The sequence below is a fragment of the Anolis carolinensis genome, chromosome 1 (genome assembly GCF_035594765.1).
Source record: "Anolis carolinensis isolate JA03-04 chromosome 1, rAnoCar3.1.pri, whole genome shotgun sequence".
NCBI lineage: Eukaryota > Metazoa > Chordata > Lepidosauria > Squamata > Dactyloidae > Anolis > Anolis carolinensis.
The window spans coordinates 302,078,155-302,103,820 of NC_085841.1; the positions used below are offsets into that span (position 1 = coordinate 302,078,155).

The following is a 25,666-nucleotide window of genomic DNA, read 5'->3' on the forward strand; positions in this document are numbered from 1 at the left end:
GACATGCTTGCGTTTATCTCCCACTACATTATTAGTGTTGTGTATGAAGCTAGAGAAAGACTGAAGATCTGTGAAATGGCAGGAAACCAAACCACCAGCTGCCCATTCCCATCTTTGAGGTGGTGTCTGCAGTGCTGTTGCTTGTTCGTCTTTCAGATTCTCAGCCTGACTCGAGACTAATTTCTTGTTGGGTCACTATTTGTGTTGTGCATGAGATGCAGCAGGGTTGAAGAGCAAATGAGGTTTAAGAAGCAAATGGGCAGTTGCAGTCTTGAATGCAGAAGCAGAACATTGGTGGCAAAAAAAGAAAGAAATGGAGAATCTGCAAGGTAAATGGGCAGGAGTGTTGTGACCTCTGCCTTGAAGATAGAAGCAGGTAATTAGCATAAAGATTTTCGGGTTTTGAAAGTTTTCCAATTTCTGGATAAGGGAGGCTCAACCTGTAGTTACAATTTCAAAGCATAGTTCAAAGACAGGCCATTTATGGAACTTTTTTGACACCTTGGCTCAAAAAGTTGCAGCACTAAAGGCCATAAGGTTATCACAGAATATTTGTTCTAAGATAATCCATTATAGATGATTTATTAAGTATTCATAATCTTTTGGCAAAATGAACTAAGTTATTCATTAGTATCTGCATTATGTCCAAAGCACACTTTCTAAAACATGACTCTTTGTAAATAATTTTTGAAAGTTTAGATGTTATTTTTGTATCTTTTTTTTTGTTCTCATGTAGAAACACATCTTTGAAGTAGATTTTTCAGTAAAGACAGTACATGACTCTGCTGAAAGACTTTGAAGAATGTTGGGTAGTATTTTGGCACAGCATACTGAATTTGGAGACACAACCCTGTTAATGGCGAAAGGAAAAGGAAACCAGCAATCTTAATTTCTGAAATAAATAATCCTGACAATGTGTTCTGCCTGGGTGCAGAAAACCAGTCATACCTAGCAGACAAAAAGATCCCTTCACGGTATTTAAACTGTACCCTTGCAGAACAACAATGATGGTGCAAGGAGAGGGAACAACATGGGTGCAAATCAAAGGAGAACTTTTATTTTCTCACTAGCTACATCAGATATAACCAAAGGATAGCCCAGAACAAATGCCTAAAGCACAAGGCAGTAACAAGCCATGGGTAAGCCCCTGCTCCCAGCATCAGTTGTCTAGGTAGAAAGTTGTATCTATATTGTATCAGGTTCCATAATTTATTTAATATGTTTATATACTCAGAGGTCCATAAAGTAAGTCTAAACATAGTTGTGAAAAAATATGTACAGGCCAGTAACAATTAAATTAAACTTTTGAAAACATGCAATTTCTATTTTTCTCCTTTTTTTCACCCATCAAGTGATGGTCAACCTCTTCCACAAAATCAAAGAAAAGAAATAATACTACAGATGGCATTGTTCCTTATAGACCTAAATCCAATAAATATTGCTCTTGCTTCCTTGGTAGGATAAAGTCGAGTTCAACAAATAAGTAAAGGTAAAGGTTTTCCCTGAAATTAAGTCTAGTCGTGGTGCTCATTTCCATTTCTAAGCCGAAGAGCCAGCATTGTCCGTAGAGACCTCCAAGGTCATGTGGCCAGCATGACTGCATGGAGCGCCGAATCTTCCCGCCGGAGCGGTACTTATTGATCTACTCAATTTGCATGTTTTCGAACTCCTAGGTTGGCAGAAGCTGGGGCTAACAGTGGGAGCTCACACCATTCCCCAGATTTGAACCGCTGACCTTTCGGTCAGAATGTTCAGCAATTTAACGGTTTAACCCACTGCGCCATTGGGGCTCCAAATATGTACCTTCAAAACTATGATTTTAAAAACCCCTCAGAAACACTTTTCTTTATCTCAAATACAAACCAGATTTTTATTATTTCCAGGAGTCTTTCTTTGCCACCAATTCTTGCAATATGGAAAGATCACATGTGCAATTCTTAGCAATTTGGACCTTTTGGCACAAAGCATAAAAATACAGCTTAATTCTACATATGTCTACCCAGTTGTAAGCTCTTAATAAAATAACTGTCCTGACTGTAAAATACATCTCATACAACAGTTTTCCTGTCTGACAAGTAAAGACCATTTCAATGCAGAGTATTTGAAGTTTAAATAACAATCATTGACAAAAGATAACAGCAGACGAGGAACCCATGTGCCACATTTACCTTGATGGGTACTCTGTCCAAGTAACAGTATTAGAAGAAATGCACCATTTATCATGATGGTATTTAATATCTAATCAGTTATTCTAAAATTCATTTAAACACATCCTTTCCCTTAAAGAAGAAGAGGAGGAAATGAAGAACAGATCAATTCCTTGTTGGGAAGCATCTGAGAATTTCTGGTCCCAAAAGCAGAATTTTAATAAGAAAAAATGACCTTGATGAAAAGGAAGAATAGCAAGTATCAACTCACTGTAATGCAACTCTTAGCTTTTTAAGACATTAGGCAGTTGTTGAAACTAAGTGAAATAACTGCACTCCTTTTTAAATTTTCTAACAGAATCTGAAAGGAGTGCGGGAAAAAACATATACTGGCCCAATTTCTTATTTAGTCCTGACTAGAGAGCTTGAATTCATTAGATTTCTCTACTTCTTAACAAATAATTGAATGGGTCTTCTCTAGTTGGGACAGTGCCGCCACTTGTCATGACTTTTGACATGTCTCCCGTATATTTCTAGATTCTTTATAGTTTTGATAAAGATAAACCCATCCAGTTATTTCAACCACCTCATCTGAGATGACTTTTCAGTTTCTGTACTCATTTTTATTATTTTAATGCTTCTTTTGGTTTGACTGTTTCAATGAACTTGAATTCAAACATGGTATTTCCAATAAAATTTTGTCAGTGTATTTTGTGCACTGTCCGAGCACAAGAAATGTATTGTGAATACTGGTTATTCTGTGGTCATATTATATAGGTGGTCCAAATACACATTAACTAACATTCTCATGTCACTTTTACTCACAATAGGTAAAGGTAAAGTCTACTCGTGTCTGACTCTGGGGGTTGGTGCTCATCTCCATTTTTAGGCCGAAGAGCTTGTGTTGTTCGTAGACACCTCCAACGGCATGACTGCATGGAGCGCCGTTACCTTCCTGCTGAAGTGGTACCCATTGATCTACTCACATTTGCATGTTTTCAAACAGCTAGGTTGGCAGAGGCTGAGGCTAACAGCGGGAGCTCACCCCGCTCCCCGGATTCAAACCACTGACCTTTGGATCAGCAAGTTCAGCAGCTCAGTGGTTCAATCTGTTGCATTACCAGGGGCTCCTTTGCACACAATAATGTTGTTTTAATAGCAAACAATATTACGGAAGCTGCCTAATATACAAGGGATAAGGAATAAAATTCCAACATAGTGGTTTTAGTATATAGCTGTATTGCTATCTTTGTAATTAGGCTTAAATTGAGTACTTCAGAAGTGATCACAGAACTGTAGAGTTGGTAGTGATCCCAAGTACTATGTCGTCCAACTCACGGCTTTCTTCATCATAGTCCCTCTGTTAAATATCACCATCATAGCATCTCTCAGTATCACTAAATACTTTTCTCTAGGCTAAACGGTCCCAATTTCCCAAAAGTGTTAATAAAAACCAGTTAATCTTAAGAGATGCTCCGACGTTTATTTTTCTCCACCTCTTTCTTTCTTCCTTTGTATGCTGCAAGAGACTAACACAGCTACTTCTTTGAAAGCGCCTAAATGTGTGTCATTCTTCGACGCTTGTAGAAAATAACTGATTTATCTAGTGTAAAGCCTTGTGCTTTGAAAACCAGGTAGGAACTAAACTTTACTAAGTATGCATTCTGAAGATGTACAGGACCTTTCAATCCAATATATTTTATTGCTTAGAAAGCTGAAGTTCCATCATTGAGATAGGTCTCTGAGTCCAACCCCTGTTAAACTCACTGTGCAATTTTAGTGAAATCACTACCTTTCTGTTTCCATTTTGTATCTCCACAAGATAAAAACAGCAGGAGCCCATTTCATAGGATGACTGTGAAGCTAAGCACAAATGTAAATACTTCACAAATGAAAAGTGTTTCTCTCCCTATAATATTCTGTTGAAAGTATGGCAATCTTTACTTCAATGAGGCTCATATGCTGACCGCTTAAAAGCAGGAGTTACAAAATGGTATGCTATTTGCTTTCAATTGTGTTTTGTCACTGAAACACAGTACTAAAAGCAGCATAGGATTAACAACTAACAACCAGTAAGTTTCTACAAGATGCAAAAAAAGGAAATTTTACACAAGTTAGCTGTTATGCTTTGTTATAGAATTAATCTGTATTAATTATTGGTAAAGGACTGCCTGCAATGGGAGAAGTTTGACTTAGTCAAGCTTTTATCCTCTCAAAATGAAGCAAAATAAATAATTTATATCCTGAAGTTTAGAACAGATTCTATTATCCTAAGCCCATACCAAAACTTTCCTGCAAATGCCCTCACTGAAAAGAGTTTTCGGATTTGTAAAGATGTTCTCGAGGTACCAGTATCAAATCTCAAAATTGTTGTTAAATAAAAAGTGACTCCTCTATTATCCAGTCTTGTTTACATAGAAAGAAAACCAAGAAAAGGAAACCTTATATGGAGGCTTTCTATAGCATGCAACCTTTCCTCTGCTTCCTGTCCCAAACAAGTTATTTTGTTTTGCATTCTCTAGGAATCATAAATAAGAAGAGAAAAAGTCATTGTTTCCTCACTTTTTTATAACAGTAACTGAGAGTAATGAGTCCCTCTAGCTAGTAATTTAAGTATTGTTGTCTGGGGAAAAAAACCTATTCTGTTAAAAGTCAGCCCATGTAAAGTTGCCATAAGCACCAAAGGAAAGGAAAGTCCATATCAGAAAAGAGATCTCTTATACAAACATTATCCTCTTCCCACCATTCCCTAGCATATTTTGCAGATGAGTGTTTAAAATAAAAAAGGACAACAAGAAAAACTACTCTTAATTTCATAGCTTTATCTACTAAAATAAGACTTCTTCTCAACACATGATTACTGCATGGCTGTGAAATCATTTAAGTGCTTAACCCACTAGCCATCTTAGTCCATATTTTTGGTAGGACATCTTAAAAAAAAAGTTTTGAAACTTAGAATGAAGATACAGTTTTGATCATTGACCTTCATACTTTCTATGTGACAAACTATCAGTTCAAAAGTTCCAAAGGTAAAGTACAAATATTTAGTTCTACATATCTACATTCATCTTACTGTTTATTACAGAACAAATCAATCACATGACGAAAAATGGAACGCAACAACAATGCTTAGATTAGACTCTGATCCAACGTTAGCTTATATATCCTGCCAAGGGTGTACCAGTCTGCTTACATTAAAGCAAGGTGGAAACTGGAAACCAAGAGTTACTGTGATGCAAGACATCAAATAGGATAATCTTTTTTATATTCTGGCTTCTTCAGTTATTAACAGCTTTCACATAAATACCAGAAACTAACTAACTAACTCTATCTATCTATATATATACACACACATACACATATATATATTCATACATACATGCACACACACACAAACAAACACACGCACATTCAAAATGGCTGGCTTTTTCTTCCAATTTACACAGATAAAAATTTCCTTCTGGAAAAGGAAACACCAAGCTGCAACAATCCATTATACAATACTGCTGCGTAGCTACAACATGTTTTGTGTTATTACTAAACTTATTCTTATTATCAAAATACAAACTTTACTATTGTAACACACCCCACAGCCTCATCATCTACATATAACCTTCTTTCCCTGCTTCAACATACAAAATAGTTAAAATGACTCATCTATTGGCATTACATCAAAATTGCTCTGGAAGTATCAGAGGCCCACTGAGCAAGCTAAAGAATTTACTGACACATACATCATTATGCTGACTTCAGAGGACAATTCACCAAAAACTGACTTGATTTGGCTTTCACATACAACTAACTGTTTGCTGTCACACTGATCAGTCAAATATCTCTCTGCATTTTCAAAGTTGGAAAATTCCTACTCCAACCAGAACAACACATTAAAGCTGTAGCTTCTCTAAATTTTGGGAGTGAATGTTAGCCACAAGCAAAGAGCCAACAAGAATCAGAAAACAAAGATGGAGATTCAAATAAAATATGAATAAAAATAAGATAAACTGAAATGGCACACAAAGTTCCATGCATTACTTTATACTGCTAAGATTCAGTGAGGACAAGTTTAACATTCATATTTCAATCATATTCCATCTAATGCCACTAAGTATTGGCTTCAGGCCATAGTGAACGTGACATAGTTTAAATCAGTTTGTTTTCAACTATTGCCTGAAGCAGATTAAAAAAAAAAAAAGATTGTGGAGTCCCTTTTCATTTTACTCCATTTCAGAGCCACAGTGCATATTGTCCCTATCAACATGCCATGTCATATTAAATTTATTAAATGTACTATTCAACACTAAATGTGAGAAAGTATATTATCTATTTTTAAAGTGCTATAACAATCTATCTATTGATTCCACCATCATAAAGAAACCACTGCACCTGTCACATATGTATATATGTACACACATATAGAAGTATGAGCTCCTTCTGTCTGTCTCCCTCCCTCTTCACCTACAGGGAGGGACCCCACAGTTAGGATATTTCACTGTCTCCCAAGATACTTCATTTTGTTGCTGAATATCAGCAGAAGGAAAGTTTAAGTATCCTTTTCTTGAATCATAAGTATTATCACCGACAACTGGACAGGGGAAACAATTGCTTAAGTTATTCTCTGATTTATCTCTGAGAATTATACAGTCGTTCTGAATAATGTAGATAGGAAATATATAAAGGAGGAGGGCCATGTCAATACATACATTATGGGCCACAGAATCTCTCAGTCCTCACAGTGCCCTGAAATACTACGTTTATCACCACTAGAGAATGAAAGGAAGGAACAGCAGCATGAAAAGCAAGTGGAGACAATCAGAACCTGCTTCAGTTCAATTGTCTATTGAGTAGTAACTGTAAATCAACAACAACGTAAGAAAAATCCATATCTAGTTCAGTGTTACTTGAAATTTTTTCTATTACTGATTTTACTTGTAAATTACCTGGAAAGGATTTCTTTCTTTTAAAACATCTTAATTTTTTTTTAAAAAAATAAACAAACAAACCCTATCAGCTACAAAGCATTATTACAAAGACACTGGCTCCACAGCATGTAAAATATGGCAATGCAATGAAACTGAGTTGGAGACAGCAGTGCTAAGTCTAGGAGAACTGGGTAGAACAGAGAAGGCAAGGTCTGGAGCATGCATCTTATCTCACATTTACTGTACTTTGTTCTCACAAAGGAATGAGAACAAAATTACACATGTGCTCCAGCCTCATACTAACACTGCTAGAAAGTCATGAAATACAACTATACACAATACACCATTCATGGACTATCTCTACTATCAAGTTCTTCCTAAAAAGAAAGAATCACAATGCTGTATTTCTAAGTACGCAGAATTTGATAAAATCCATAACAACAGGGACAATACCTCAGGCTCCCAGTAAGAGATCAGGCAACTTTTGAACAGTCAGCAGTAAAATGTCCTCAGGAATAACTAGGCATTTTTTAAAATGTTGATGCATTTTTAAAAAAGTTTGCTATTGGTAATTAGCTGAACTGGGAAAAACCAAATATCTAAGCTTTCTGCAAGATTAGATGCAATTCCCCTTCCAATTTCTGGTTTGATGTCACTTGCACTAGGCAAAAACCAGTGGAACTCAACTTCACTATGACACAACATTACTAAGCACTGCAAGCACTTAAAACATTGTAATTAGGCCCGGGCTGTGGTGCAGGCTGGTGAGCAGCCAGCTGCGGCCAGCTGCAACAAATCACTCTGACCAAGAGGTCATGAGTTTGAGGACAGCTCGGAGCCTGCGTTTGTCTTTGTCTTTGTTCTATGTTAAGGCATTGAATGTTTGCCTTATATGTGTAATGTGATCCGCCCTGAGTCCCCTTCGGGGTGAGAAGGGCGGAATATAAATACTGCAAATAAATAAATAAATAAATGCTGTTGTAGACATAGGTTGTCTGAGGTTGATCAGTATTTTAAAAATACAACCTCTCTTGTCCACTTTACACAAGTTCATAACAAATCCAAAATATCTCACTGCAATGATAAACGAAATTGCTGTTTCAAGTAATTAATCCAATTCTCAATTCAAATGCTACATTCATTGTGGTTGATACCTATCTAGCTTGTCAAAATGACCAATGACATTTAAGTTTTGCATCAGTCGCATTTGGCAGAACAGCTGTAAAAATATCCATGTTTTAATTTCAATTGGTAAAGAACATTCTAAATCAAAGAATGCTTACCATAAATAAAAATAAAACCCACTTCTGCACTTCTGATAACATAGATTTTTGTGCTTTGGATTCTGCAAAGTGTAGTACAAGGGCAGAGAGATCAGGATTTTGAGTAATCCTGCTGTATCATAACAAATGATGTAAGCTTTTCATCTGTCATGGCAGATGATAAATGTATTTTGATGAACTTCACTGTTGAGAACCTACAAGCACCACTAGAAAATTTAACTGGAAAGGTCAAAGGAATCTGGCATGCCGCTCAGATGTTTGGGGAGACATTATGCATTTTGGTATCATGGGTACGTAACACGACATCACCTGGTGAGCTTCATTCCAGGTGACTCGGTACTAAGATCTGCATTCTCTATTTTGGACTGGTTTCCATCACTGAGAGTTCTGCATAGATCCATATGCTGGGTGGGAAGCATCTCTTCTAGTAATCTGAGTTGTAAAATAATCCACAAGTACTTCTGTGTGTTTCAAACTGACTAAAACTACACTCTGTCTTAAACAGTAGTAGCAAAAAGGGAAGAGAAGAACTCCCAGTTGAAAATTTCTTTTGAAACACTACACTCCTAGTTTTAGGACTGATTCTCCCATTCCAATTACATCTTCCTGTTGCCATTACTTGGGGTCTTCTTAAACATGGCATATATATATTATACATTTCTTATAAGAGATATCTATTACAAGGGAGGCAGCTGCTACACCATGTAGTAAACCTACTGCAATACGAAATGAATGCAATACCACAGCAAAGTAATTTGGAAGCCTGTATACAAACAAACCTCATGCATATGAGGTAACAATGGTTTTAAACTCATGTGAATTCTGCCTCTTTTAGAAAATCCCAAATGCCAATGTTGCCGGAATGAGTCTTCTTCCTTTCATGAACAGAATACTTCACAACCTTATTTGCTGATGCAAGTGGAAGGGTTTCAAGATAGCTGTTTTCCACTTCCTTTCTGTTTAGACAGTGGTCTGGGTTGTTTCTCATCCAGATACTCACAGCAATTTATCTGTTTCTAGGAGACAATGTTGTACAATGCTTGCTTTCTATGTTTAGATCTGTTTGAATTCTGCAAGGCTAAACATGACTGTGGGGGAAAAACACTCTTATCTGTGTGGATGTGAATTAAACATTCAGATTACTATGAGGTTTACAGAATTATCTACCTTAAATCGTTGAAGTGTCAGTGCCTGTTTCTAGGTCTAGATAAACTGTGCTTTATCCATTACTAGTGTGTTGAACACATTTCCTTGCTTTGCTAAATGCATCCAACCAGATCCAAAGCGATGACTGCCCACACTTATTTTCACACAAGGAAAGATTTAGCAGTTGTCTTGGTAGCTTGGAGGAGACATATCTTTAGAACATGTGTTAAAAATATGCCAAGTTTTCCTACCTGTTTCTCACTCAAAGCTGTGATTTTGGCTTGAAGTTCATGAAGTTGCTTCTTCAAATCAGCATTCTGAGTGGGGAAAAATGTGAGAAATCTATTCCACCTCTTAACACAGAACAGTAGTAGGGCAACTTAAGCAAAAGTATGCTATAAAACACCTCTAGGTTCTAACAAGTCAGATTGTTTAAAGGGCTCAACAGTGAAGTGTATTTGAATTGCCTTGTGCTACAATTGTTCAGTGGTTCTTTTCAATGCTAAGGGACATTTCTGTAGCTGGTGGAGAAGTCACAATGTGAAGTGTCATTCAATGGAAAGTTTAATTAACAAGCACATGCAGAGGTGCTTTAAAATATACACTACACAAGCAAGTGTCCTCTTACATAGGATGTGCTGCACTAAAGAACAATTAATGATTTCAAGAAGTCTGTTGTAACAGAAAACCTTCATCGTACCTCCAAAGGATTCACACATTAATATTTTTCTCCTGAGAGTGCTTTGTACATGCTGTGTACATGACATGACAGAGGAGGAAAGAAACTATCAATTTCAAATGTGTAAACTGTAGGGAATACACATCTATGATGCATACCCATAAAGGAATGGACAATCCATACCCCTACACTTCAACATCTTTACAAATTTTACCATGTGGGGAAAGGTCCCTACATCAGCTAATAGCTACATAACACATCACATATGTAGTTGGAACATCTATTTCTATTTTTCATGAACAGAGTCCACTATATCACATGCTACTATTGAGGCTATGTAGACATTACATAGTTTTATGCACTTTCCTACTTCACCTTGAAAAATGATCCACTGAACTATACAAGGGTAGTTCTTATAGTTTAAAAACATCATATGAAGAATGTTAACAAAACATACTTTACCTGTGGATCTTGCTTCATTTGGGCAACCAGTTTCTTTAAAAAAAAAAAAAGATTTATCAGCATTTTGCATAGACAACTGACAGTTCTCCAGAAGTATTTCATACGATTCCTCTTGACTTAAATTGGATTTACTCCAGTTTAAAATGGACAAAACAACTTGAGATGTTTTATGCACTCATATAACTGTAGGTTCCCATAAAATATGTTTCCTGCTACTGCTACCATATGTATATATATTCTCTTTGCTCTTTTTCTCTTAGGAGGACATCATTGCTTTGTTCAGTATTAGAACAATCTTACATGTGTTTTGTTCCTTTTTCTCTGCTCTATTTGTTGCTTTTCTAAATTTATATTGTAAGATAGCAGATAGGACCTATTGTTGCTGTTATCTACATTAGTCAAACACCCAACACATTGATGATTTTAAAATAATAAATGAAAAATTATGATCCTGAAGTATAATCTTAAATTGTATGCTTTGTACAGAGCAAGTTCCCTGAGTGCTCCCTGTCTGTTTTAGATATTTTTTTTACTGTACTTAAAAGAGTAGAGCATAGTGTGTGTGTGTGTGGGGGGGGGGGGGGAATCAGATGCACCAGATGAAAACCATTTTTATGCAAGTACTTTTTCCCCATTACAAATATTTTCTCTGACCTTCTGATCCTTGGCTTGACAAAAGCTAATTCAAATTAAAGTTAATAAACCTGATAAATTAAAACTCAAAGGGAGTTATTATGACTTTCTTATACATACAAGATCTTTAAGTTCTTTAGGTTAATATGATATACTGTATGTGTTTGATGAGAAAAGAACATACAATTAGCCTATCAACTCAAATAGGTGCATGAATTATTTAAATAATTTTGCATTGTAGTCATATGACAAATCTACAGTCTTTCAAGTGGCTCCTAACAAATACTAGCATTTTAGGCAATCAAAATGGCAACATCATTCTATATGAAAGTGTCTACTGCTTAGAAAAAAATCTTAACTGACATCAGCAATTGAGAATCCCAACATAGAAGCACATATGCATCATTAACTCTCCAGGTGTAAAAATACACTATCTGTAATATTTTTCTTACTGTTTTAAATTGTTTAAACTGGTTTTATATTGGCCTCCTTTTAACCCTTAGATGATTAAATATTTATTTTAATCTTTTTAAACTGTTATTTATTGTTTGAAATTGATTTCAGTCTAAATGAGCCTGATATAAATATTATAATAAATACACAAAATAAAAAAATTAAATACTGAACAGGATACCAGTCATTTCACACACAGCATAATAATATAATTTTGTGTAGGGGATAAACTTACTATGTTTTTTATATTAAAATAACCATTTAGTCAGACAACAGTGAAAAGTGACTTGTTATTTACCATGTTTCATTGCATAATAGACACACTTTTATCCCTTTTTTGATGGGAAAAAAAGCGGACTGCGACTATTACGCAATGGCACAGTGATAGTTTTACTCATTCACGTACCCACCTCCCTTTCAGGCAGGGCACTTCCTGTGGCTGAGTCCAAAGTAAAGAAAATTCAACCAGTCTAAATTCAGAAGCTGCCTTATCTTTATGCCCTCACATTACTGCAGTATTATAGGCAGTAATGCCTGTTTATCTAAAATAATTTACAACATCCACTTTTGTCTTATACTTTTTGTAAAGCTCCTATTTGTTCCTGGATGTTCTTTTAACATCATTTTTTCTACAAATTTCTTCTAATTTAGATTACATATAAATAATTTTAAATGCGTCTGTGAAAACTTTAAAAAAATGCACTCTGATGTGGAAACATGATTATTCTAACACGACTGTACTTTAAAAAGTTCCAAAGATATAGAACCAAATGAAACAGAGTAATCTATCTTATGCCACAGCAAGTATATCAGCCTCAGTTGATTCAAGACCCTGGTGAATTCCTTACTATTATCATCTCTTTCTTGTCTAGATACTCATGGTAGTGGCCCTGATCCAGTCCTTTACTTACTAGCTTCATTCGAATTATATGAAAAGAGAAAACAGTGATGAATGCCATTTACGATATTGATTGTAACTTATTCCAAATTCTTAGATGAATTCAGAAATTTCACTGAATTGCAGAGGTGTAATAAGACAAAGTAATAGCACCCTAGCACCACCTTGTGGAAACTGCTGTCTAGAACTCAATGGAATCACTAAAACACAGTGCCCCTGAGCCCCAGCATGCTGATCCAAGAGGGTGCCATAGTAAATGGCATCGAAAGTTGCTAAGACATCTAAATAAATAAGCAGAAACACTGTGCAAAGTTATCTGATAGCCTCTTAGAGACTAACAGAGAAATAATTTGGTAAGAATGAGTCTAGCCATTCTGATGCAGTAAATTCAAAGTACAAAAGTTTATGCTACCAACATCACTCTCTAAATCTCTCCGTTGTGACAAGACATCTTTACATACTGATATTCCAGACTAACATGGCTATGTCTTTGAAACTGAAACATCGTCTCCTTGTTTTCCTCCAAATCATAGTTCGGGCCAGCCAAAGCAGTTTTACTACCACAATCAGGTCAGACACTAGATTCAAAAGGTTCTAAATAATTCATTTTATTGAAGAAGAATATCCAGATTTGCATAGACAGCAATGAATTTAGCATGTTGTCCCAAAAAGTAAGCAACTTGTAAATTACTCCACCAAAATTACTACTACTTGCTAGGTGCTGATGTGCAAACCTTGATCAATAGAGGTTAGGGCTTAAATGCAAGATCAGCGATTACATTAACCACTTTAGTATCTTTGTATCCCAAAGAGCAACCAGAGCTTCAAAAGGAAGTTCCAGCCATGTCTAATGAAGTCTCCTTGAAGGTAGGCAAGAATACATCTGCATCATCAGAATATAGTGGCAAATTATTCTAAATAGTATATCATTCTTGCAATAAGAAGTCTTTTCTGCAAGGCCAAACGTCATCTCAGAGTGATCTGTATATAGCAGGAGGGGATCCACTTCCAGTTTATCATAATCTACTCCAGACCTTGATATGATGCACAACTTACACTGTAGAAAACAGATATTTGTAGTAACCCACATTAGTCACTGCAGATTCAAAATCCGTAGAAAGCTTTGGCATTAGCCCAAGAATTGCCATCAGCCTAGCAGCTCAAATAGGGAGGTGGTTAAGCAAGGAGACAGTCATTACACGAAATGAATCTCTCATCAGTCCTGACTGTCAAGAAACAAAAATACACGTATAAGCCTTCGTGTTTGTCTTATGATGATCCTGTACTTTTTGTAAGGTTTTCTTAGACAATAAATACTCAGAGTTGGTTTTGTCAGTTCCTTCCTTTGATACAAAAATACCAGATACAAAAAAACCCTGTTCATTTATTTTCTGATTAAAATATTTGTACCCTACTATAGTGTGCAGTCTCTAGGCAGCTTACAACAAAAGTTTAAACAAGTTAACATATAAAGTAATAAGAATATTGTAAACATTAAAAAACCTGTCAAATGACTGAATAATTTTGAAAACTTTTTAATTTCAAAGGTCTAAAACTATGTACATATATAGAATTGAATGAAATTATTACGCTCTCAAAGCTTTAATTAAAAGCCAGGTTTTAACTCAGCACTAGAATTAAACTAACATCAACGCCAATCAAGGATTCCAAGGGGAGGGCATTTCATAACCAGTTCTCCCCCATGAATTGCTCCCACTAGTGAGAGACAACAGAGGGCCTCCTCTCCAGTAAATCTCAGTTCTTGGTGGATATACATTGCACGTTCAGACCCAGAGAGAAAGTGGGAGCTGGAATCCCTACAAGCACATTAGGGATGGGAACTGTGCAGCCCAGGGGCCACATATGGTACAGCCATGAGATCACCTAGTAACAAATGTAAAATCTTCCAGGCCTCTATTAATTACTATCTCCCTCACAGCTAATTGAATCCCAAACTGGCAGGTTTAGAAAATCTTCCCCTTCCCCAATTTCAAAAAAGACTGAATAACCTTGAAATAGGAGACAAATAAAGCGTTGATTTTTGTTTTAAAAAACTACTATTAAACTAGCAGTATTCATATCGCATCTATGTGTACCATTTTGAAACTTTAAAGTGTTTAGACCATCTCAGAAGATTTAGAAGCCCACATTTTTTAGAAGTATAATTTCTTTTTGCCTCTACTTAACTTTATGCAAGTAAAATAAACGTTACTGATTATCAATTCGGACTCCAGGCATAAGTCATGATCTGAAGGAGAGGAAAGTTGTAAGACCTGTTGATGTCGCTCTAGAAGTTTTGTTTGTAGCACACATACTACATTTTTTTTGTTTGTGAAACTTGTAGAAAAGATTGAAAGCTCAGCTAGTAGGCAATGTTTGTGAAGAGCTTGCAACAAATTAGCATGATTGATACTATAAACAGTCACCCCCACCCACTCTTTTACACCCTTGGCTTTTAATTACTCAAATTACCTAACTGTTAAGTCCCTGAAGATCCCAAGAGAAGTGATTGGCTATAATTCAATACATAAAAATAGTTAAATATCATACCGTAGTAAAGATTTTACAAGCATGCCAGAATTTTAAAAACTATTATTTCTCAGCCGGACCTCCAGATGTCCCACTGCCAATTTTACTAAGTTTTATTAGTAAGACACACAAGTTAGAGATTGCAATTTACCTGGTGAACCTGAATTTCCACTTTCAGAGCCTCCTGTAGAGTCTGCAACTCCATTCTCTAACTTCTCCACTTTCTTAAACTATCCAGGTTACTAAATCCCCACCACCTTCAGACACTTGCTTCAGAGCAAAGGAAATCTTCTGTTCTTTCAACAACAGCTGTAAAATATTTTACTGTTATCATAAGGAGAAAGGACAACATAAAATCCAATTCAAAGCAATTTATTATGACCCTTGCCTTTTACTCTAATTTTGCTAATCAAAGTGGATCTTCAGTAGCACAAGTGTTCTAAAAGACTCAAACAACATATTTATCTGAAAGCAAGTCTTAACAAGTACAGTGCAATATGTCTCTTAGTAAATGTGCCAAGTTGTACTTCTTAGAAGTGATTTATTAATTGCAGAAATCAGAACATGCAATTTAAGAATATATACACAAACAGAATATTTAAAGTAACCTAATGCTGTATAAATGTATTTTCTACAAAGATTATGACACTGAATGAGGAACTGAAAGCATTACTTCTTCTAGTTTGCAAGACATAATTAATGTATTATTTTGAAGTTAGTTTGAATGGCCATATAAATCAGATAAAAGCGTAAAATTAAATAAGATTGTACCTCCCCTGCTTTTGTTAATTTTGACATGAATTTGACAGGGCGTTAAGTGGTGCGTAAAGTGCTACTTCTAAAAACACCTCATTTAGAAATCAACATTTCTTACTGACTGACTGCTATATGGATGTCACTAGACAAAATGTACGTTGAATAATTTACTCCCCTACAAATCCACAGCAGCAGCAGCAGCAGCTACGACGACAACAACAACAACAACAACAACAACAGCAACAAAAGAAGGATAGCTTACCACTTTTAGGAAACAAGTTTTTTCTTCAGCTCTCTAGACCTATAAAAAAAGAATATGAAATCAATATGAAATTAACATTTGATTTTGGCCAAACATTTTTAAAGAAATCATGATTTTAAAATCTAATAAAGAGGGAGGGGGACTTGTGAAAGGTTTTTAAATTCTTTGCCAAACAGACTAAAGATTTTTAAATAGCAGTAAATAAAAGGAGTGATCAGACCGGAAACCTATTTTATTCTACATGCTGTTTACATAGGGGCTGACTAGATGCCTATAGGAAGCCTGCAGTAAAGAATGAGTCTAGCCTCTATTATTATTGGTACTAACTCAACATTCCTCATTGAAAGTCCAAGCAAAGTTAGACTTGATCTAAAATTAGATGCTCAGGTTGATATCCTTGGAATTATCTTTTTCAACAATCCTAGAAGAAAGATTCCACAGAGAGTGTGCAGCAAATCTCCAAGATCACCAAATATTGTAACCCAACACCTTACCTCCATCTAATCAACAAGCTTGCTGAGTTTTGGTTCCTTCATCAAAAAAGCTTCTTTTTTTTGGGGGGGGGGGGGGGTTAAATAAAGCACAACTCCCATAAACCTTAGCCTGCAGAGCTAATGGTGTGAAATAATGGGACTTATGCCTGGGAAGCCACATTTTGCTCAGTCCTAGCTGAGATGAAGTTTGCATTGCTTGGTGAATCCATTACTAGAAGCAATTTGCTGGTGCATTATTTGCTAAGGGCTGACCATACAACACTACATTGCTTAAAACTAAAGCATCCAAGTACCAATCATGATTGCAAGCAGACAACTTATTCACAGTTAACAAAAAGGGTTAATTACTTCAATCACATTCACAATTAAAGTCAGAAAACAGCACATAATAGAAAAAAGATGACTAATACAGCCCATTCTATACAATAGCTCCCATCATTCTAGAATTATAAATCCTATCATGCCCAGCCATTGATTGAATTATGGGATTTGTCTACCTATAACTTTTTCAAAGCTCACACCAGCTCAAATACATGCCTTGTGACATTGTCGGAAGCTGCCAGCCTGTTAAGGCCACCTGATACCCTCTACCCCTCAGAGCCGGCCCTAGGTAATTTCAAAGTGTAAGCAAGCAGTATTTCTGGCACACACACCCCCCCCCCGCCCCCAAATCAGTCACTCGCCGCTTCTCTCCTTGTCCAGCCCCACCCTCCTTCCTCACTGCAAGGAAGGGGTTTGGGGCCTTGGCCAGGAGGGAACGGGCGTTTCTTGCCTCCACAAAGCCCCAAACTCCTTCCTCGCTCGAGGAAGCGGTTTGGGGTCTTGGCTAGGAGGGAACCAGCGTTTCTCTCCTTCCCAAAGCCTGAAACTCCTTCCTCGCTCAAGGGAGTGGTTTGGGGCTTTGGCCAGGAGAGAAGCAGCATTTCCCTCTCCAAAGCGCCGGGCTCCTTGCAAGAAGGAAGGGGGCTGCCGCTTTGGGGAGGAAATAAGTGGTGTTTCTCTCCTCCCCAAAGCGCCAGGCTCCTTGCTTGCAAGAAAGAAGGGGGCCGCCGCTTTGGGGAGGAGAGAAGCGGCATTTCTCTCCTCCCCCAAGTGCCAGGCTCCTTGCTTACAAGAAGGAAGGGGTCCGGCGCTTTGTAGAGGAGAGAAGCGGCATTTCCCTCCCTCTTTTTGCAGCTGGAGTCTGGGCGCCTGAATGCGCCTCAACTGCGCCCCCCAGACAATGGCGCCTTTGGCAACCGCATACTTCGCCTAACGGTTGAACCACCCTTGCTACCCCTGTTCCCAGCACCAGCACATCATAGTAATCTAGTCTTTCTGTCACTAGCAATCTAGTCTTTCTGTCCCTCTCTTTTTCATTTGGGCAGTAATGAAGAAGACAGAAAAGACAGTTGGATATTTTAAACAATATTTCAAAGTTTACCTAACACGAATGTTTAAGGCAACTATTATGTGTCTCCTCCTCCCTTTCTCTCCCTAGCTTGTGGCTGGTCCTTCTGCTCATTAGTTTCACAACACCATCCATACAAAAGGAGTTAACCTGTGTTCCTTTTCTCTCTCCCATTGCACAGACAGACATGTACATAGTAACAAAATCAAAACCTCCTGGCATGTTTCTCTGAGACGTAGTGTACAGTTCGATTCCTGTATCTGTGGAACTGACACCTGTAGTTTCATGTACCTGCGTCTGACAAAATATGTGCTCTCTAGGAATTTTCTAGGCAGACTATGTTATGCTTCCTCTGCTCATTCAGTAGGGTTTGCTATTGCCCGTGGTTTTGTGTATCTATCTGTAACTTTGTATTAGAGCCCTGGCCATGAATGTGAAAAAGGTAATACTGTACCATATCCTGGATGTGATGCATTTTACAAAGGCACAAATTCAACTTTGGCTTACAGTTAGTGTGGAGTTCAAATACTAAATGCTATCTATTACTTCCTGATGTGGGAAGAATATCCTACTTCCCATACAAGAATAACCTACTTCCCATACAACTTTGCTGCTGGCCTCAAAATTAATATAAATAAAGATATATTTAAGCCCAGGACATTGCAAAATTGATTTCAAGTATATGAAGTTCAGATATAAATTTATTTAAATGACTTTCCAAATGTATCCTGCAAGTATAACATACAGAATGGAATTCTAAGGATTACAAAAACTATGTATTTATGTAGTGCAATTATATCCCAATTTTCTCCATCAGAAAAGTTACTGTTCACCGATCAACAGACTCACTAAACTCTGTTAAGACTGTCAGGCAGAGGCTCCCAAATTGAGGATATAGTACAGAATCTATAAAATCAACAGGAACAGGTTGGTTCCCAGAAACAGCAGTGCTACTCCAAGTAGTGTGAACCAGAGGGCAGTCTACAAGCTATCTGCTACTGGTCCCTGGTAAGCTAGGAATTAAAGCACCAATTGGAACCAATTGAAATAAACATGGTACCGGGACTTTGCAGAGTGGGAAAAAATTGCTGGTCCATTAGCTTTTGGTCCAAAATCAGTAGAGGCAAATTTCAGTCTCCTATGAAACTGCCTGTTACTTCAAGGTGACCATTTTCAACAAAATAACTTCCACAGCAGATTTAAATGATAAACAACTGAACAAGAATTCATCAAGATTTTTAACTTACATTTGTTAACCCATTTCATCCATAAAAGCTTGTTTGGATTAGCAGTCAACTTTTGTTTAAAAATCATGGTTTGAGCAATTTTCTCCTGTAATTTTTGCATTTTCCTAGCCTTTCTTTGTTCAGCCTTTTTGTATCCCCAACCCAACTAAGGTTGAATTCTAACTGGACTAAACAAAGATTTTTTAGTCACCACAAACATGCTTACCTGCCTATCCATGACTTTATCATCTCTAAACAACTAATATGTTTTGCTTTTCCCTTCCCCCACATCCCATCACCACATCCTACATTCTGTGTGAATATATATTAATTCCCTTTAGAAGTAACCAGTAAAGCAAATAGTTTTAGAGAAACACACAAAGATGATCTTTTAACAGATCTTCCCACTCAGTCCAATCATGTTTGAACTTAGTATTTTCAAATGCTAAATGCAATCAATTAGGACATCTAAATAAATATAAGTAAAATAAGAAGTAAATACAGAGATAAAATGAAAAAATGTAAGTTTGGCTTTGTTCTGCTAAAAAGAAAATTAGATATCTCAAAATTTCTTCTGTACAAACACGTAACCTAGTCCATGTATCTGAAGTCTAATTCTTTTCTTCTATTTTGCGTTTCTGCAGTCAGCATTTCCTACCCTCTTTCTGGAAGGCGATTGAAAAGCTATGGTTTTTATTTTTAATAACATTGACCTTTTATAATATTTAACAAGCCTAGTACAGAGCAGACAGTAGTGTGTGTTATTTTATCATCAACTATGGCCCCTAAAACTATCAGTTTATCAATTGACAGTCATGAGTACAGTCAGTGGTTTTGCAGCTTGGATACTCTAGTTTTAATATGAAACAAACATGTTCTAGCCCTCCCAACTACAAAGTGCAGTTCAAAAATTAACTACATCTGACTATGGGTATACGTATCAGAGACAGTATATCTAGCACCACTTATCTGTAACAAGAATGTAGTGGGCTACTGTGGAATGGAGAAAATCTTGTTTTCAGGGGGAAAATAACTCCATGGGTTACTCTATTTCAAATCATATGTTACAGCTTGGTTCACATAGATGCAGTTAAGCAGTAAGGACACATTTTTGCTGTTCTTGCAGTTAGTATTTTGTGTGGTTCAGACAGTAAATATACATTAGATTGGCCTTCATAAAGACCATTCTCTCAGATCAACATAGATTTTTAGACACTTATTTTGTTTGCAAATGAGGCCATAGAAAATTTGGCAAGAAAGAAAAGAAAAGTTTTAGGATGAGTATGTTTGTCATTGCAGTCTTTCTTAAAGATAGATCTGTGTGCAGGGTCTAACAAATCAGTCACCCAGTTTTAATATTCAGTCCACTAAAATAACAATATACCATACGATGTATTAGCACATTTATACATGCAAAGCATATGGACTGCTAAATTTCTTCCAATTACTGACAAACCAGAGGAATAAAGAGACCAGACAATAGAAATAGAATGAACTAAGTACAACTTTATTGTTAATAATTTAAATGTTTCTTGGTGGTAGTTAATCAAATTTGAGAAAGCAAATCTGATAAGGCAGTCTGTAACCTCTGACTCGAGCCCCAGCCTTCCCTTGGATGAAACACCAAAACCTGGGAGCAATTCCTGATCAACATGGTTACTCAAAGGTCCCGCTCTGATACTGGGCTCAAATACTAATGCTAGCTAGAGGGTGTAAGCCCCGAAGCTGCTTTAGCCACTGGTGAGGTCAAAGACCCCAAAACCACTCCCAAGGACAGGAGATTCTTCCCAACTGCTAGATTGCTCAATACTTAGAAGAAATTCAAACTTCCCATCCAACACCAAATGTATCAGTAGGTGAATCATAGCTCCCCCAACACCTGCCATAAATAGGCGGCAGTGTCTGCTCTACCCCCTATTAATGTAATTTTCTTTAATAGCCAACAAATTAAAATTGTGTTTTGAGCATTTTAATTGAAATTCAATTTCCTTTTAAACACAACTTGGAAAAAACATACTTAAGGAAAAGCTAATTATCTAGTAAACAAGCAATATATTTTCAATAACAAAACCAGAAGTTTTTTTAATCTGAATTTTAAATTGGCTCCCTTCAATGGAATTTAAACCTACTATATTCGTATACAATAAAAAAGGATAATATTAAATAAATAAATTATTTTCATCTTCAGCTACTAGCAAAGAAAACATGATTATTCTACCAAAAAAAGCACTCTGTGAACATATTGAAGAACATATTAAAACATGGTTTTCACCAAAGCATTAAAATGCCCAACTGGGCCACACAAGTCCATACTATTGGTGTATACCATAAAAAGATCTATGATGAAACTGTTCTACATCCAAGTCAAATAAACGGTTTAGGGCCACCTTATCTTCGCAATCACCTCCTCCCCTACCAAACCACGCCCTCATCTCAAGCACAACTGGTGGGGACGAGGGAGAGGGCTTTCTCAGCTCTGGAACTCCCTCCCCAGGGAGATCAGACTGGCACCTACCCTGTGCACCTTTCGCAAAGACCTAAAGACGTGGAATGTTCCAGTGAGCTTTTGAGTAAGCAGTCCCACCAGATACTCAGCCTGCTTACATCTCATTACATCTGCTTACATCTGCACTTTATCACTGTTCCTTAGCCTTTATGGTTTTAGTGTTTACTGAAATTGCTCCTCCGCCCCTATTTTTGATTGCCCTTATACCTCCTATGAGTCCTATCCAGAGTTCTACACAATTTTACCCTCTGGATGTTTAGTTGTTATTATTATTGTCCTGGCTTTAATACTGTTGATGTGTTTTATAGTTTTATGTAGTTCTAATGTTTTTAATTTATTGTTCTGTGTTTTAACTTGTGCTGTTGAGCTTGTCCCCATGTGAGCCGCCCCGAGTCCCTTCGAAGAGATGGGGGCGGGTTACAAAAATAAAGTTGTTATTATTATCATTATTATTATTACTATTATTACTATTAAATTCTCTTAAAATGTCTCTTTAAAATGCCAGTTTTCTTTAAGAAGTAGTATTTTATTCTATGAGCCCCCCACCTGCAATCTTAATTAGTACAGGCCAAATCAGTTTAGTGAATACTAGACTTTATTTTTGCTACAAGCACATTTGTTTGCACATATAATCTCAGCTCAGCCTGCCACCCCAAATAGGTTATTATTTCTTAGTATTCCTGAGGTACCTCTGCAGAAGCAAGAGTGATCTAAAAGGAAACCATACTATGAAAAGGAGTGGGAGATAATACTGTGAGTGAATATATCAACATGTTATTTTTCTATATACGAGTAAGTAAGTAATAAATTGTAGTAAGTTTTTTTTTTTTAAAAAAGGATACTGCAATATGAATACCAATGCAGCTGGAAAGTATTAACACCCATATTGTAACTTTGTAGGATGTATCAATTTAAGATCAAATCCATTTAAATCACTGATTTAAAATTAACAAAAAGGACAGGTTCAAAATATTTGATGAAGCAACTGATTTAGAATCATGTTTCTAGTTTTCTAATTAATGTAGATTTTGAACATGAATGCATCCGAATTGGTTACTATAATAAAGTAGAATATATGATTGGTACTAACTAAGAATTTTTTTAAATAGCATAATTCAGGTCCTTTGAGGATTCAGCCCGCATGCTTTCTGCATTATGAAAATTATATAAATAGTAGCAACAATGAAATGAAAAGTTTTTATTTGGAACTGCCACATGCCCTTCTGTCAGGTATGCAGAGATGCTACAACAATTGTGGTCAAAGGGTTGTTTTGTGACTACTCAATAGGTCTCCATGCCCCCTGGACATTGAAAATGGCATTGTTCCCAAATAGTGGATAATATTTCCAAGACTCTGGGAGCTGCTACTAGCCATTTTATTAATTTTGTGTGCACTGGGAGCAGCAGTGGGGCAGGAGGCTCACTCACTCCTGTTTGCATTGGATTTCACTGTTCCAACAACAGAAATTAAGCATACAATAAGCCCAACTGAGTGCATTCTTCAATACCACCTCTTGTTTCTGTTCTTATTAAACCAGCTCTAGTATCCACGGGAAGATAACAGATCTAGACAGTGGTAATTACTATACAGTGAGCACCATATCCACAGGGTTCGGTTCTGCGACATCACACAGATATAAAAAAAGTTAATGATAATTGTTGCCCCATACTATTGAGTGGTGGCATAATAAATTCCATGCTTCAGGTTGTCCACGTTCAAGTCACAACCATTTAATATAATCAACTGCAAAGATCTGTATTTTGTGGAAATTACAGATCCAAAGCTCATGAATCTAAAGGGTCCACTGTAGCTTCAACTGGCAAATCTTACTATTAGCACGATTTAGCACAAACTACTTGGTCAATTTTAAGTTTGAATTTCAATCTGTATTTTATCAGTGGATTTTAACTTGTACTTTAACTAGGTATATTGTCTTTTAATAGTGTTTTATCCCTTGTTTAATTATGTTGTATTCCACCTTGAGCCACAGGGAGAGGGAGAGGAAGAGGCGGGTAATGTATTCATTATGATGATGATGGTGTATGTTCTGACACTGGAAGAGAAGACTCAAGGTCTACTCAATCCTGGCCATTTAGCAAATCTTGTACACATTTACAGCTAGCAGCATGGCAAGATTAGTAAACAGGCAAATTTTGCTATACACTGTTCCCTCGCTGATCCGCAGTTCGGGTTCTGCGGATTCGCTGTATCGCAGATTTTTCCATCCAGCCCGCCCTCCCTTTGCAGGCACAAAAGGGCCCAGTTTGAGTCACGTGACCCGGCCCGCGCTTCCTCCTCAGCTGCCTGCAGGCAGCGCCAGTAGGCCCTGCCTGCATCTCATCGCCCCAGGAACAACAAGGAAGACAGAACAATATGTTTAAAGAGGAAAAGAGGGAGGGAGGCTATATTTATTGAAATAAATATAGTGCCGCTATATTGCGGTTTTGCATTTTTTGCGGGCAGGCCTGGAACCTAACCCCCGTGAAAAGTGAGGGGACACTGTATAGCTTACAGTATTTTTCAGTGAAATGGGAGTCCTGACAGCCCAAGAAAGTTTACACACATCTAAAATTATGTAAGCTTACCAATGTCACACTGTACATGGAAGAGCTTCCTTTGAAGGAACACATATGGGATTCAACCGAACATGAAGGTAACATCATACAACTGAAATGTGCAAGAAGTAATAATATGTAGCCTGTTCTGTTTGATGCAACAATAAAAATTGCTAACTGGCCAATTGTTCTCCAGAACAATCTTAACAAAAATCAGAAAAGATTTACTGGACCCCAAATGCTATGGCTTTGGAGCATGTCATAAATCAATACATGTTACAAAATAGTCAGAGGGATAGTCTGGTGACAAGACACCAATATACTTCTGTAAAAGTTTTTTTTTAAGTTCAACCACTACGTTTCATATTCTACTTTCTCAAAACATCACTTCAGAGGTTTTTTTCTTTTTAAATGTAGCTTCTGTGAAAACTGTGGCCATGAAATTGTCATTTCTTCAACTTATTTATTCAGAAAAAATAATTATAACTCAATTAAAACTCTGATGCCTAGATCTGACTTCTACGTGGTACTTAAAATGATTATGAACTATCACACAAGGTAGGAAAATGATAGCATCTACTACATAATTTTATGGAGCTAATTACAATACACCAATGAATTTTAGTGTAATAATTTTATGGCAAAGTTAGAATGCCATATCTTTAAGATCAAGTCTGATCTATAAGTAAACTTAAATCCCAATAAAATAAATCATATGTGAAGAAAAAGACTGAAGTCACCATGCATGGCAATGCTGAAAGAACAGCAAATATTAGATATATAACAACAACAACAACAACAACAACACTTTATTTTTATCTCTCCCTATATCCCTGAGGGGAGTTTTTTTCTTTCTGAATCTTAGATCAGACTGAGCAAAATAATCATTTGAACAGAGCACAGCTACTCTTCTTACTCATAACAATATTACCTGTAATCAGATGGTATTAACAAAGGATCAGACAAGGAAACTTTTTGCACAGAATTATTACACTTTTGTGTAATACCAGGAACAGAGGAGTTGCAATTTCTGGCAGCTATCACTTATTTCCTGTACGGCCTGGTTGCAGCCTAATCATGGAATCAGGCAGGATTTGAACTAGTTAGAAATATAAACATCTAGATATTTTAAAATCATAAAACACTCCAGGAGAAGCAGATTTGTTTTGAAGAACTGAAAAAATGTAAAATGTATATGATGTGGAAATTGAAAGTCTTTTTTTAACTTTAGAAACATAAAATGAATTACTGTATACAGTCAAGTATAAGTCAAGGTGAGATTTGGGGGACAAAATTCTGATATTGCCATAGATATAATCATACCACA

At 36.7% G+C, this 25,666-nt stretch overlaps 1 protein-coding gene across 10 annotated transcripts in view; it reads right to left on the reverse strand.

The window, feature by feature from the left end:
* The window catches only part of phf21a (PHD finger protein 21A), a 176,057-nt gene that overhangs the window by 106,506 nt on the left and 43,885 nt on the right, over nucleotides 1-25,666 (reverse strand). For all 10 annotated transcript variants that reach the window (XM_062967934.1, XM_062967938.1, XM_062967933.1 and 7 more), the window contains exons 2-5: nucleotides 16,168-16,206; nucleotides 15,301-15,458; nucleotides 10,637-10,669; nucleotides 9,747-9,812 (exon numbers count right to left, since the gene is read on the reverse strand). In XM_062967934.1, coding sequence (XP_062824004.1) covers nucleotides 9,747-9,812; nucleotides 10,637-10,669; nucleotides 15,301-15,354 — 153 coding nt within the window. In that variant the 5' untranslated portion in view covers nucleotides 15,355-15,458; nucleotides 16,168-16,206. The remainder of the gene's footprint in view (nucleotides 1-9,746; nucleotides 9,813-10,636; nucleotides 10,670-15,300; nucleotides 15,459-16,167; nucleotides 16,207-25,666) is intronic.